Raw genomic sequence first — 15,243 nt, 5'->3', positions numbered from 1 at the left:
CTAAGGAAAAACCTTAAAGATGCCTATTTAAGCAAATGTACAACAAAGAACATTAAATTCTCATTACAGAGTCAGTTGCAGGTCTGAGAACTGTCAACCAAAAATGACAAAGCCTTCATAATCATGTATACAGTTACTTTGCACTGTAACGTAAACAAAAAGAAATATCTACAAATTCAGATTCTAGCACTGCACTTCTTATAAGAAAAAATTTTGGGACCAGTGATGTGGCACACCGCCTGCAGTACCAACATCCCATAAGGGCATTGGTTTCAATGGCTCCTCCACTAAAGAGCCTGGGAAAGCAGTGGAAGACAGTCCAAGTCCTGCGCCCATGTAGGAGACTCAGAAGAAGCTCCTGGCTCCTGGCTTCAGATTGGTTTGGCACCAGCCATGGTAGCCATTTGGGGAGTGAACCAGGGGATGAAAGATTTCTCTTTCTCTCTCTCTGCCTCTCCATCTCTGTAACTCTGCCTCTCAAATAAATATATGTTAAAAAAAGAATAAATTCTTCAGATCAACACTACTTCTGAGAATCACTATAAAAACTTTTAAGTAGTTTGGAACTTGAGAAATATTTCTAATATTTTAATGTTAATCATTTTAAATGTCAATATTTTGATAATGTGTAATAATCATTGCTTTACTATTTTAAACTTCCATTTGAAATATTCTAAAAATTTATATTAAGGAGCTATTTTAGTGTTGTAGGCTAAGCTCCTGCCTGTGGCACCGGCATTCCATATGCGCGCCAGTTCATGTTCCATCAGCTCTTCTGATTCAGCTCTCTGCAATGGCCTGGCAAAGCAGAAGATGGCCCAAGTGTTTGGGTCCCTGCATCCACATGGGAAACCTGGAAGCAGCTCCTGTTGGCGTTGGATTGGCAGAGCTCTGGCCATTGCAGCCATCTGGGGAGTGAATCAGCCAATAGAAAACCTTTCTGTCTCTCCCTCTATCTGAACTCTGCCTCTCCAATTAATCAATCATGAAACAAAATTAATTTGGCAATTATCAAATATAAATACTAAATTAAGTATGGGTCTGGTGTTGTAGTATACTGCTTGCAATGTAGGCATCCCACACTACAGGACTGGCTTGAGCTATGGTTGTTTTTTGCTTTCAATCCAGCTTCCTGCTAATTCTGGAAAGGCAGCAGAAGATGAATCAAGTACTTGGGCCCTTGACATCCATGTGTGAGACCAGAATGGAGTTCCTGCCTCCTGCCCTGGCCAACCCTGGTTGTTCTACCCATTCAGGGAGTGAATCAATAGACTGAAGCTAGCTCTCACTCTCCTCTCTAATCCCTGTCTTTCAAATAAATAAATGAATAATTTTTAACGTATTAAGTATGTTATGATCAAACATATGACAAAATTAACCATTGTTATATTAACTTATTCCTTTCTAACTAATTTCTTTGTAACTGTTTATAACTAGAAGCAAAAATTCAGACATCAATGGCCTAGACTGGCAACTGCTTCAACTTCGATAAGAAAATAGTGGATGTGGGCATTGTTGCACACCACGTTAAGCTGGCACTTCACAATCCCACATCCCATAGTAGAGTGTCCCCAGTACACTTCCACTCTAGTTTCCTGTTAATGCATCCTAAGAGGCGGCAGATGATAGCTCAAGTTCTGGGCTTTGCCACTCACATGGGAGATTTGGATGCAGTGTGGACCACCCCTGCTGTTGCAGACATTTGAGAAGTCAATCAGCAAATAGAAGCCTCATATCTCTCTTTTTAAAGATTTATTTTATTTATTTGAAAGTCAGAGAGAGAAGGACAGACACACTGAGTGAGGTCTTCCAAACTCTGGTTCACTCCCCAATGGCAGCAATGGCAGCAATGGCCAGAGCGGGGCCGATTAAAAGCCAAGAGATAGGAGCTTCTTCTGGGTCTCCTATGCAGGTATAGGGGCCCAAGGACTTGGGCCATCTTCCACTGCTTTCCCAGGCTATTAGCAGGGAGCAGGACTGGAAGTGGAACAGCTAGGACTCAAACTGGCACCCATTTGGGATGCCAGTACTGCAGCGGAAGCTTAACCTATTACAACACAGCGCTGGCCACATATTTTATATGTGTAAAGACTGATTTAGGGGCCAACGCTGCAGTGTATTGGTTAAAGCCGCCGCCTGCACTGCCAGCACCACATATAAGCGCTGGTTCAAGTCCTGGCTGCTCCACTTTGATCCAGCTATCAGCTATGGCCTGGGAAAACAGAAGAAGATAGTCAAGTCCTTGGGCCCCTGCACCCTCCATGAGAAGACCCAGACGAAGCTCCTGGATCCTGGCTTCGGATCGGCACAGCTCCAGCCATTGCAGCCACCTGGGGAGTCAACCAGCTGATTTAGGACTGCTTGCTCGCTCTCTGCCTCGTCCTCTGTAACTCTGCTTTTCATATAAATAAATAAATCTTTCAATGAAACCAAATATTTTTACAGAATCAAAACACACTTCTCTTGAAGAAACACCAAAAAATTTTCTCAGGTAATCAGAAAAATGATCCCAGAAGTATGCTATGTGTTAAACAATGAAGACTGATAAATATTTAGTTAATTTTAATGAATGTTGACTACACAAAAAGTCTTCTTTCATTTAAAATACATGACTGATTGCATTAAAAAGTATTTTCCGTGTGCAGGCATTGTGGCACAGGATGTTAAGCTGCCCACTGTGATGCCAACAACCCATAGGGGCTCCAATTAGGTGTTCCATCTACTCTACTTCTGATCCAACTCCCTGGCCTGGGAAAGCAGCAGAAGATGGCCCCGAGTTGTTGGCCCCTGCATCCACGTGAGAGTCCCAAAAGAATCTCCTGGTTCCTATCATAAGCTGAGCCTAGCCCTGGCTGTTGCAGCTATTTGCGGAGTGAACCAGCAGATGGAAGATCTATTTCTCCCTCTGTCACTCTGTAACTCAAGTTTTCAAATAATTAAATAAATAAATCTTTTTTAAAAAATCAAAATGGCAGGGACACTGACATTTTTACTCTTCTTTAATTCATGCATGACGCAGGATAAAGGTCTTAAAGACAGAAGCTACTTGAGTTCAAAATGAGCATGGCAGACTTAACTTCCATGGAACTGTGCTTTTCAGTTGTAAGGTGTCTGAAGGCTATGGAAGGACTGATGCAACTTATCTTCTTTCTCAAAACTCACTCAAGACAGAATGGCAGGCCTCAGCATAATATTAGGGCAAACATACCACACAGACCTGGGGCAAAAGACTCTGGTGGGGGGGCCAACGCTGTGGCACAGTAGGTTAATCCTGCACCTAAGGTGCCGTCATAATATAGGAGCACTGGTTCTAGTCCTGGCTGCTCCTCTTCCAATCCAGCTCTCTGCTGTGGCCTGGGAAAGCAGTGGAAGATGGGACCCTGCACCCATGTAGGAAACCAGGAAGAAGCTCCTGGCTCCTGGCTTCAGATCGGCACAGCTGAAACCATTGTGAGAACTGGGGAATGAACCAAAGGAAGGAAGACCTTTCTCTCCATTTCTCCCTCTCATTGTCTAACTCTACCTCTCAAATAAATAAATAAAATCTTAAAAAAAAAAAAAAAAAAAAAAGACTATGGTGGGTGTATTCACTAGAAAGCCAAAAACAGGGCAAGTAAAACTTAAAAGAAAAGCTCCTAGAGTGAATTGGGGCATTCAGAAGCACACCTTTCACTTGGAAATACAGGACAAAGCACACCCAAGAAAAAATCCTCAAAAAAGACCTGAGAAAATTCTAAACTCTCATCACTTGCTGAGATCTAGGTACAAGCAAGTTGTAAACGACTAGTCACTGAAGGAAGGTCTAGCACACAGACTATGTGCACGCAATGGGAGAGGTGATTCTTTTTCTTTCATTTTCTTTTTTGTTCTCTGTCTCAGGCAACTGGTGTTAAAAATCTTTCTCAAAACAGTAATTGAAGACAAAACAAAGACACAGAAACTTCAGATACTACATAAGACAAAGACTACATACTTTACAAACAACTCTTAGGAATCAGCAAAAAAAAAAAAAAAAAAAAGATTTCCCAAACAGCAAGCAAGCAAATTGAATCCTGACAGAAGAGAAGAACATGATTTGATAATATTCAACACATCCAATTTTTACAAAAAGCTATAGAGCATGGCCTATTCATAAAGGAAATTAACAGAAACTTTGCCTGCAAAAGTAATGATCCTGGATTTCTTAGACATAAATTTTATTTTATTTTTTAATCTGACAGGTAGAGTTACAGAGAGAGAGAGAGAGAAAGAGAGAGAGAAAGAGAAAGGTCTTCCTTCCGTTGGTTCACTCCCCAAATGGCCGCTTACAGCCGGCATTGTACCGATCCGAAGCCAGGAGCCAGGTGCTTCCTCCTGGTCTCCCATGCAGGTGCAGGGGCCCAAGCACTTGGGCCATCCTCCACTGCTCTCCTGGGCCACAGCAGAGAGCTGGACTGGAAGAGGAGCAACCGGGACTAGTACCCAGTGTCCATATGGGATGCCAGCGCTGCAGGCAGAGGATTAACCAAGTGAGCCATGGCATGAGCCCAAACATAAACTTTAAATCAACTATCTCGAGCTAATTATAATTTTTTTAAAAAGTTATAAAAAGAAATCAAACAGGAGCCTGCAATGTAGTGCAGAGAGTGCCGGCATCCCATACGGGCACCGGTTCCTGTCCCAGCTACTCCACTTCCGATCCAGCTCTCTGCTACGGCCTGGGAAAACAATGGAAGATGGCCCATGCCCTTGGGCCCCTGCACCCGTATGGGAGACCCAGAAGAAGCTCCGCTTCAGATCAGCTCAGCTCTGGCTGCTGTGACCATTTGGGGGAATGAACAGCAAATGAAACACCTCCCTTTCTCTCTCAGCCTCTCTGTGACACTGCCTTTCAAATAAATAAATGAATGTTTAAAAAAAAAAAAAGAAAAGAAAAGGAACCAAACAAAAATTCTGAAGCTGAAATGTATAGTAACTGTAACAAAAATACACTTCCACTAGCTGACTTCAAGAGCAGATATAACTATGCAGAAGAGTAAAGAAACAAACAAAATTGAAGAGCCGGCGCTGTGGCACAGCAGGTTAAAGCCAAGGCCTGAAGTGCCCCAATATCCCATATGGGCGCCAGTTTGAGTCTGGCTGCTCCACTTCTGATCCAGCTCTCTGCTTTTGCCTGGCAAAGCAGTGGTGGATGGCCCAAGTCCTTGGGACCCCTGTTCCCACATGGGAGACCCAGAGGAAGCTCCTGGCTCCTGGCTTCGGATCAGCTTAACTCTGGCTGTTGCAGTCATTTGGGGAGTGAACCAGCAGATGGAAGACCAACCTCTCTTTCTCTCTCTCTCTCTCATTCTACCTCTCTCTGTAACTCTGTCTTTCAAATAAATAAAATATTAAAAAAAGAAAGAAACAAAATTGAAGATAAGCCAATAGCAATTACCCAGTCTGGGGATCATAAAAATTAAGAAGAAAAAAGGAGGGGTGGAGAGAATAAGGCAAAACAGCAGTAGTGCTAAGTAAACCACTCTTCTACTTTCCAGAAGTAGAAGAGCAAGTCACAGACAGAAAGAACATTCATATAATGGCTCAAAACTTCCAAATTTTTATATAACCTATGAATCCACAGATTTAAAGAGATTCAATGAACCCCAGAAAAATAAACAATAAGGAAGCCACTGATACAATAACAATCACTGTTAAAAGTCAAAGAAAAAAATCTTGAAAATACTGGAAAGCTAATTGTCACACACAAGGGATATTCAGAATGTGGACATCCCTGACTTTAAATGGCTCAACTCACAATTTTTCAACTTTGAAATGGTACAAAAGTAGTTTCACTTTGAGAAACCATACTTTGAATTCTGATCTTTTCCCAATGTAGTATTATCCAGTATGATAGTATCTGGCAGCAGAAGTCACAGCCCTCACCACACGATAAGGAGGGTGAACAACCAGTGTGTTCCAGTGTACTGTGTTGCAAAGAAATCATTTTGGTAGGTTACATGTACTAAAAGCATTTTTTACTTATAGCTGTGCACTATACAACAACATTTCAATCAATGACAAACCACACATACAAGGATACTTCAAAAAAATTCATGGAAAAAATGAACTGATATTTGTGCATCCCATGTAAGTCTTAGCTCCTCCATTTCCATTCCTGATTCCAGCTAATATATATCCTGAGAAGCAGCAGACTATGGCTCAAGTACTTCTGCTCCCATCCATGTAAAAAGATCCAGATGAGGGCCGGCATAGTAAGCTAAACTTCCGCCTCCGGTGCCGGCATCACATGTGTGCACCAGTTCAAGTCCAGGCTGCTCGATTTCCAATCCAGCTCCCTAATGATGGCCTGGGAAAGCAGCAGAAGATGGCCCAAGTCCTTGGACCCTTGCACCCACTTGGCAAACCTGGAAGAAGCTCCTGGCTCCTGGCTTTAGATCTGCTGTTGCCACCATTTGGTGAGTGAACCAGCGGATGACTTTTCTGTCTCTCCCTTTCTCTGTCTGTAATTCTACCACTCAAATAAATAAAATATTCTTTTAAAAAAGATTCAGATGAGTTCCAGGCTCCTGTCTTCAGCCTGGCCCTTGGATTTGCAGTCATTTTCAGGAGTGAACCAGCAGATGCAAGATCTCTGTCCATCTGTCTGTGTCTCTCTACCTTTCAAATAAAAATGAAAATAAATAAATAATAATTTGTACTAAAGGATTATACTGGAGATCCATGCCAAACAATAATGCATGAAAAGTAAGGATATTTAAATTTTTAATTTTTTTATTCTGATTAAGACACAATAGAAACTCACAATCTTAACCATTTTTAAGGTGTACAGATTAATACTGTTAAGTATATTTGCACTGTTTGTTGTAAAAAAAAAAAAAGGTTTCCAAAAATTTTTCATCTTATAAATCTGAAATTATGTATTCACTAAACAATTCTTTTCCTATTCTCACAACCTCTGAAACCTACCATTTAACTTTCTACATCTATGAATCTGACTAAGTCAAGTACCTCGTATGAGTGAAATCATACAGTATTTGCCTTTTTGTGACTGGTTTACTTCACTTAGCTTAACATCCTTAAGATCCATTCACACCACAGTATGTAACAGGATTCCCTTTCTATTAAGGCTGAATAATAATCTATTGTGGGAGCCAGTGCTGTGGCAAAGCAGGTAGGGCCACTGCCTGCAGTGCCAGCATCCTATATGGGCGCTGGTACCAGTGCTGGCTGCTCCACTTCCGATCTAGCTCTCTGCTGTAGCCTGTGAGAGCAGTAGGGGATGGTCCAAGTCCTTGGGCCCCTGCACCCACATGGGAGAACCAGAAGACGCTCCTGGCTCCAAATTTTGGATCAGCGCAACTCCAGCCATTGTGGCCAACTGGGAAGTGAACCAGTGGGTGGAAGACCTCTTTCTCTCTCTCTCACTCTGCCTCTCCTATTCTCTCTGTGTAACTCTTTCAAATAAATAAATAAATAACTTTTTAAAAAAATAAGTCTATTGTGTGTGCATACCACATAATTGAAAGTAACCTTAAAAACTGTCTACATTCGGCCGGCACCGCGGCTCACTAGGCTAATCCTCCGCCTAGCGGCGCCGGCACACCGGGTTCTAGTCCCGGTTGGGGCGCCGGATTCTGTCCCGGTTGCCCCTCTTCCAGGCCAGCCCTCTGCTGTGGCCAGGGAGTGCAGTGGAGGATGGCCCAGGTGCTTGGGCCCTGCACCCCATGGGAGACCAGGAGAAGCACCTGGCTCCTGGCTCCTGCCATCGGATCAGCGCGGTGCGCCGGCCGCAGCGCGCCGGCCGCGGCGGCCATTGGAGGGTGAACCAACGGCAAAGGAAGACCTTTCTCTCTGTCTCTCTCTCTCACTGTCCACTCTGCCTGTCAGAAAATAAAAAAAAAAAAAAAAAAAAAAAAAAACTGTCTACATTCTAAAAGAAAAACTACATACTACATTTCATTCATCCCATTGTACTTTATTATTAAAATCAACTTCCATTGCTAATCTTTGAGATATGGGATGGAAGCAGGAGTCCTGCATGACATAAACAATACACCAGGTACATGACCCACATCTGAACTGTGCCCACTTATCTCCATAGTGGACATATGAGGATGAAAGTGCAGAGAAATGAGGTAATTTGCTCAGGGTCACACACAGTACTCAAGTTAAGTGATAACAAATGGTAGACTATATAAGCTGCATGAGGATAGAAATGTGCCTCAAGTTGCTAGAAAAGCAGCTAGCTCACAACAGACATTGAATAACTTCTGCAGAATTCAACAAACCAAACACCTCTCAAAAATATGACATTGTGGGGGCTGGAGCTGCAGCACAGCAGGTTAAAGTCCCAGCCTACAGCGCCGGCATCCCATTTGAGCACTGATTCGAGTCCTGGCTGCTCTACTTCCAATCCAGCTCCAAGCTGATGTCCTGGGAAAGAAGTAGAAGATGGCTCAAGTCACTGGGCCCCTATATCCAGGTGGGAGACCCAGAAGAAGCTCCTTGGCTTCTGGTTTTGGATAGGCTTAGCTCCAGCCATTTCAGCATTTGGGGAGTGAACCAGAAGAGGGAAGACCTCCCTCCCTTCCTCCCTCCCTCCCTCTCTGTCTCCCCCCCTCCTCTCTCTCTCTCCTCCTCTTTAATTCTTGCAAATAAAAAGAACTGTTAAAAAACAGGAGTTATAAAAATAAAAAAATATGACATTGGATGGGGTCAGCATTGTGCTACAGCAAGTTAAGCCACCTACAACAGCAACCCGCATAAGGTGCCATTCCACTCCTAGGTGCTCCACTTCCAACCCAGTTCCCTGCTAATGTGCCTGCAGAACCAGCAGAAAATGGTCCAAGTCCTTGGCTAGTACTCCCATGTTGGAGACCTGGATGGAGTTTCAGATTCCTGGTTTTGGTTTGGTCCAACCCTGGCCTTTGCAGCAACTTGGGACTGAACTAGCAGATAGAAGACGGATCAATATTTCTCTCTCTGCCTTTCAAATAAATAAGTCAATCTTTAAAAAATACATATATATAGCATAGGAAACTGTCAATGAATTGCTTTAACTTTGAAATAGGAAAGGCCTTTCTAACTAATGATTCGAAATATGGAAGTCATGAAAGACAGGATTAATAAATTCAATGATAAAAAAGCTCTAGGGCTGACAGAGTGGCATAGTGGGTAATGCCACCGCCTGCAGTGCTGCATCTCATATGGACACCGGTTCGAGTCCCAGCTGCTCCACTTCTGATCCAGTTCTCTGCTATGGCAAGGAAAAGCAGTAGAAGATGGCCCAAGGCCTTGGGTCCCTAAACCTGTGTAGGAGACCCAGAAGAAACTCCTGGCTCCTGGCAGTACCCTACCAAGAGACAATCACCTTCCACCTAGGGTCCACCCTCTTAAAGGTTCCAAGACCACCCATCATCATGACAGTGGGAAACTAATCTTCCAATACATGAATATTTGAGGGACAAACTATTTCCAACCCACAGCAGGCTCCTAAGAAAGCTCTAACAAAATTAAAAAGCAAAAGACCAAGAAACAAACCGATGAAGAAAAAAAATGTTCTTTAAATTATGAAAAGATGTTCAACTTCACTCATACTAAGAGAAATATAATCTTTCTGTTCTAACATACCAACTTTTACCTATTAGACTACAAATGTTATAAAGAATTCCTTCTTCTTGGCCAGCGCCACAGCTCACTTGGCTAATCCTCCACCTGTGGCGCCGGCACCCTGCATTCTAGTCCCGGTCGGGGCCCCGGATTCTGTCCCAGTTGCTCTTCTTCCAGTGCAGCTCTCTGCTGTAGCCCGGGAAAGCAGTGGAAGATGGCCCAAGTGCTAGGGCCCTGCACCCACATGGGAGACCAGAAGGAAGCACCTGGCTCCTGGCTTCGGATCGGCACAGTGCCAGCCATAGCGGGCATTTGGGGGATAAACCAACGGAAAAAGGAAGACCTTCCTCTCTGTCTCTCTCGCTCTCTAACTCTGCCTGTCCAAAAAAAAAAAAAAAAAAAAAAGAATACCTTCTTCTTTGCTATTAGAGCAGCTACAGGAGCGAATAGTAATTTGGGAATATCTATCAAAACTAACTGCAAAATCTCTTTGATCCAAAAATTCCACTTCTGGGAATCAATAATTTTACATACACTTGCAAGTAAGCATACAGAGAAGCATTACTTAAAAAAAGAGATTAGAAAATCCATCAACAAGCAAACGATAAAACAAACATATGGTTTCAGAAACAGATAACAGAAAGATAAACTATTCACCTATTTGTATAAAAATGGGGAGAGAGGAGCTGATATTGTGGCGCAACTGAGTTAAGCTGCTGCTTGCAATGTCAGCATTCCATATGAAATACCAATTCCAGTTCTGGCTGCTCCACTTCCCATTCAGCTCCCTGCTAATATGCCTTTTCAGAAAGCTGTCACAGATGGCCCAAGTACTTGGGTACCACCCATATGGGAGTTCCAGGTTCCTGGCTTCAGCCTGGCCCAGCCCTAGCTGTTGCAGTCATTTGGGATGTGTACCACTGATACAGATATCTATCTCTCTTTGTTTACGTCACTCTATCTTTCAAATAAACAAATCTTTCATTATTTTAAATTGGAGATGGAGGGCAGCATTGTGACACAGCAAATTACGTGCCTGCGACACTAGCATCCCATATTAGTGCCACTTTGAGTCCTGGCTACTCTATTTTCAATCCAGCTTCCTGCTAATGGGCCTGAGAAAGCTGCAGAAAATGGCCCAAGAGACTGGGCCCCTGCCACCCATGAAGGAGACCAGGATAGAGTTCTAGGTTCCAGGATTCAGCTTGGTCCAACCCCAGAATAAAACAGGAGATGGAAGATCGATCTCTCTCTATATATATATCTCTTTCTCTCTCTGCAATTCTTTCAAATAAGTAAGTAAATCTTTAAAGGAAAAAAAAAAAAAGGTGGGGGAGAGGGGGCAACTGGCAATGTGCCATAGTAGGTGAAACCTCTGCCTGAGGCACCAGCAGCCAGCATCCCAAATGGCTGCCGGTTTTGAGTCCCGGCTGCTTGACTTCTGATCCAGGTCACTGCTGATGGCCTAGGAAAGCAATGGAAGATGCCCAAGTGCTTAAGTCCTGATGCCTGTGCAGGAGACCCGGAAGAAATTACTGGCTCCTGGCTTTGGATCAGCCCGGCCCTAGCTGTTGCTACCATTTAGGGAGTGAATCAGAGGATGGAAGACCTCTGTCTCTCCCTCTCACTGTAACTCAGTCAAATAAATAAATAAATCTTTTTTAAAAATGGGAAGAAAACATGTCTATTCATATTGTACATGCAAAATAAACATAGGATATTTAAGAAAGTAATAATAACAGCTATATTAGTAGCAGAGAAGTTGTTGAAAAACTGGGAAGAAGGGGAATAGTAGTAAAGAGTTTTTAATTTTTTCTTGGGGGAGGGCAATATGACTGTAAATAGTAGTCTAAACATTAAATGGGACACCGTGGCATAACAGATTAAGCTGCTGCCTGTGATGCCAGAACCCCATATGGGTATCTGTTGAGTCCCAGCTGCTCCATTTCCAATCTAGCTCCCTGCTAATGCACCTAGAAAAGCCAAAGTCCTTAGACCCCTACACCCACATGGGAGACCCAGATGAAGCTCCTGGTTCCTGAGTTCAGCCTGCCCAGCCCTGGCCATTGAGACTATTTGGGGAACAAACCAGTAGATGGAAGATCCCTCTCCATCTCTCCTTCTCTAAATTTGCCTTTGGAATAAATCAATCTTCTAAAAACGAAATCTATAGCAGAGCTGGTAATGTGGCACAGTGGATTACAGTGCCACCTATGATGCCGGCATCACATATCAGAGAGCTAGTTCAAGTCGCAGCTGCTCCACCAAAAATCCAGCTCCCTGCTAATGCACCTGAGAATAGAGGATGGCTCAAGTGCTTGGGCCCCTACACTCACATAGGGAGACCTAGAGGAAGCTCCTGGCTTCAGACCAGCCCAGCCCCAGCCATTGGGAAAGTGAACCAGTAGTTGGAAGACCTCTTTCTCTGTGACTCTGCCTTTCAAATAAATGAAATAAATCTTTAAAAAAAAAAAAAAACACAACTAAAGGGACAGATGTCAACATTTCTTCATATTAAAGCAATGAAGATCTTCAGGTTGCTAAAATTAACATTTACCAGAAACAATGTCTGTCTAGAAAAAGTAAAAACATCTAAAACAACAAATGTCACCTCTGACAATAACAAAAAATAAACACGTTTTTCAAAAGTAATTTCTAAAATAAATTATATCCATAAAAAACAAGATTTAATTAGAAATATGTAATTTCTGCATAAAATAGCCAATGTTTTTCCAGAGTAGAAAAAACTGTTTCAGTAAAAAAAAAGGTTCATAAGTTACATCCAACTATTGTTAAAATTTTTTAACAAACACTATTTCATTTGATAGATTATGAACTACCAAAACTTTAAAATACCACTCCCACTTTTCAATAAATTTTTTTTCAGGTATCTCTGCACTTACCCCCATTATCTGTTCTTTTTAAAGCTCCATCCTTATGAGGACACAGTTCACATCTCTACAAAAAAAAAAAAAAAACACACACACAAGGGAAATGAGATTTTTTGGATTGTTAAAAGTATAACATCTCCCTGCAAAAAAAAACTTCAAAACTATGAAAATGTGAGAGCACTGTTTGTACTAGTTGCCATCAAGAATATTTCAGAACATTCCTCACAAAACAGCTGTTCTCAACAACATGTTATCTTCTTCAGAGCACCCGAATAACAGCTTTTCTAACAGCACATTTTTAAATTAAATTCCTGCCACAACTTTTTAAAACATCTTACATTAATAAAAGCAAAATGATCCTCTCAAAACAGGACTGGGCAAGGTTTTAACATTTCTTTGCCTCCAGCTCTACTCTGTATCTAAGATAAGCTAAGATTATCAGAGTCAAGTATATCTAGTTTCTCCTAAAATAAAGAGAATTTAGAATTTTGGAGCCAGTATTGTGGAACAGCGGATTAGGCCACCTGCAACGCCAGCATCCCATATGAGTGCCAATTCAAGTCCCAGCTGCTCTACTTCCGATCTGGCTCCCTAATGTGCCTGGGAAAGTAGCAGAAGATGGTCCAAGAGTGCTTAGGCCTCTGCCACCCACATGAGACACAGGTCAGAGTTCCAGGCTCCTGGATTCCGGTTGGCCCAGCCCTGGCTCTTGAGGCCATGGGAAATAAACCAACAGATGGAAAATAGATATATATCTCTCTCTCCCACACACACACACTTATCAAATAAATAAATTAATCTTTTTAAAAATTCAGAATTTTTATTTAGGTGGCAAAGCAAGAGCTCATAAGAGCTGATCTCCTTTGTGGAAAGAAGAAACTAATTATTCTAGTTACTATTATCATTCGCAGAAAACAATACTCATAAGTTATTGTAGATTCTCCCTATTATCCCCAGAATTCAATACCAAAAATAGATATAGAGCTAATACTACTAATTTTTTTCACTTTTGTCAAGAGGACAGATATAATGGAAAAATAATGAACAGATTAAGATTCTGACACTATCTTACTATGGAGAAAATGTCCCAGAGGTCAAACTTGAATGTTATATCTACCTAACCTTGTTCCCAAAAGGTTTGGGTACACACAATTAAAGTAAGATAAATAAATTACAAACATAATAGTAAGAAATGAAGATTAAAGAATGTGTAGAATAAGTACAGAAAACAAACCATGAGAGCCTATATATTTCTTGACTTATTTCTCACCTAATATTTCTCTTACCTATTTGGAAGAACATCTCTGCACTTTATGTAAGCTTTAAATATATGCAAACGCATTCATTATCCAAAACTTCCATCAGCAACTAAAGTACAAAACCTATGCCATTAACTCGCAAATTTTATCTCCAGTCCATTCAGATATGCCCTTGGGTCCACATATTAAAAAACTTCCTAAGATATATCGACATTTTCAGCTCTGGCCAAAATTGATGACAAAAGCCTATTCTCCCTGTAGTTCTTACTACTGCTGTAATGATACTTTGAACCACCCTTTGCTCTTCCAAAACACCTACACATAATCTTTTTTTTTAAAGATTATTATTATTTATTTATTTGAGAGTCAGAGCTACACACAGTGAGAGGGAGAGACAGAAAGAAAGGTCTTCCTTCTGTTGGTTCACTCCCCAAATGGCAGTAATGGCTGGAGTTATGCGGATCCAAAGCCAGTAGCCTGGTGCTCGTTCCCGATCTCCCACGCAGGTGCAGGGGCCCAAGCACTTGGGCCATCTTCTACTGCTTTCCCAGGCCACAGCAGAGAGCTAGATTGGAAGAGGAGCAGCCAGGACTAGAATCAGTGCCCTAAGGGATGCCAGTGCCGCAGGTGAAGGATTAACTTCCTGCACCACGGCACCAGACTCTACTCATCTTTTCACAGCTTCACATCCTACTCTCTAACCTCAAATTTAATCAGTCATCCATTTTTCCTTTCTTTCTCCTAAATACTGTAGCGATCTGACTACCTGTCTCTTCTATTACTACTCCCCTATGTAAGCCAACATTATCATCTTCCATAAGAACGACTTCAACAACTTGATAGTCTCCCAATATTTGTTTTAAGATTTATTTATTTCTTTGAATGCCAGAGTTAGAGGCCGAAGCAGAGGCAGAGGTGGGGGTGGGTGGGTGGGGGTTTCCATCTGATAGTTCACTCCCCAAATAGCTACAAAGGCTGGAGCTGCCACAATCTGAAGCCAGGAGATTCTTCCAGGTCTCCATGCGGGTACAGGGGCCCAAGGACTTCGGCCATCTTCTACTGCTTTCCCAGGCCATAGGTCAGAGATGGACTGGAAATGGAGTACCCAGGACTCAACCCAGTACCCATATGGATGCCAGCACTGCAGGCAGCATCTCTACCCGATACGCCACAGCGCCAGCCCTCCAATTTTTTTTTTTTTTTTTTTTTTTTTTTTTTTGACAGGCAGAGTGGACAGAGAGAAAGGTCTTCCTTTTGCCGGTGGTTCACCCTCCAATGGCCGCTGCGGCCAGTGCACCGCGCTGATCCGATGGCAGGAGCCAGGTACTTCTCCTGGTCTCCCATGGGGTGCAGGGCCCAAGCACTTGGGCCATCCTCCACTGCACTCCCGGGCCACAGCAGAGAGCTGGCCTGGAAGAGGGGCAACCGGGACAGAATCTGGCGCCCTGACCGGGACTAGAACCCGGTGTGCCGGTGCCGCAGGCGGAGGATTAGCCTAGTGA

At 42.6% G+C, this 15,243-nt stretch overlaps 1 protein-coding gene across 50 annotated transcripts in view; it reads right to left on the bottom strand.

The window, feature by feature from the left end:
* The window catches only part of MLLT10 (MLLT10 histone lysine methyltransferase DOT1L cofactor), a 217,751-nt gene that overhangs the window by 141,336 nt on the left and 61,172 nt on the right, over positions 1–15,243 (bottom strand). For 37 of the 50 annotated variants that reach the window (XR_016218947.1, XR_016218945.1, XM_089311539.1 and 34 more), the window contains one exon: positions 12,495–12,549. The exons of the other annotated variants lie outside the window; for them this stretch is intronic. Coding sequence is in view for 28 of the 37 variants with exons in the window: in XM_070055507.2 (XP_069911608.1) it covers positions 12,495–12,549 (55 nt within the window). In the remaining 9 variants the exon portion in view is untranslated. The remainder of the gene's footprint in view (positions 1–12,494; positions 12,550–15,243) is intronic. 50 annotated transcript variants of the gene reach the window in all.

Source organism: Oryctolagus cuniculus, chromosome 13 (genome assembly GCF_051225735.1).
Source record: "Oryctolagus cuniculus isolate XC-2025 breed Fujian yellow rabbit chromosome 13, ASM5122573v1, whole genome shotgun sequence".
Taxonomy (NCBI): Eukaryota; Metazoa; Chordata; class Mammalia; order Lagomorpha; family Leporidae; genus Oryctolagus; species Oryctolagus cuniculus.
The sequence above is the reverse complement of the archived record's forward strand: the minus strand, read 5'-3'. Positions and strand labels throughout refer to the sequence as shown.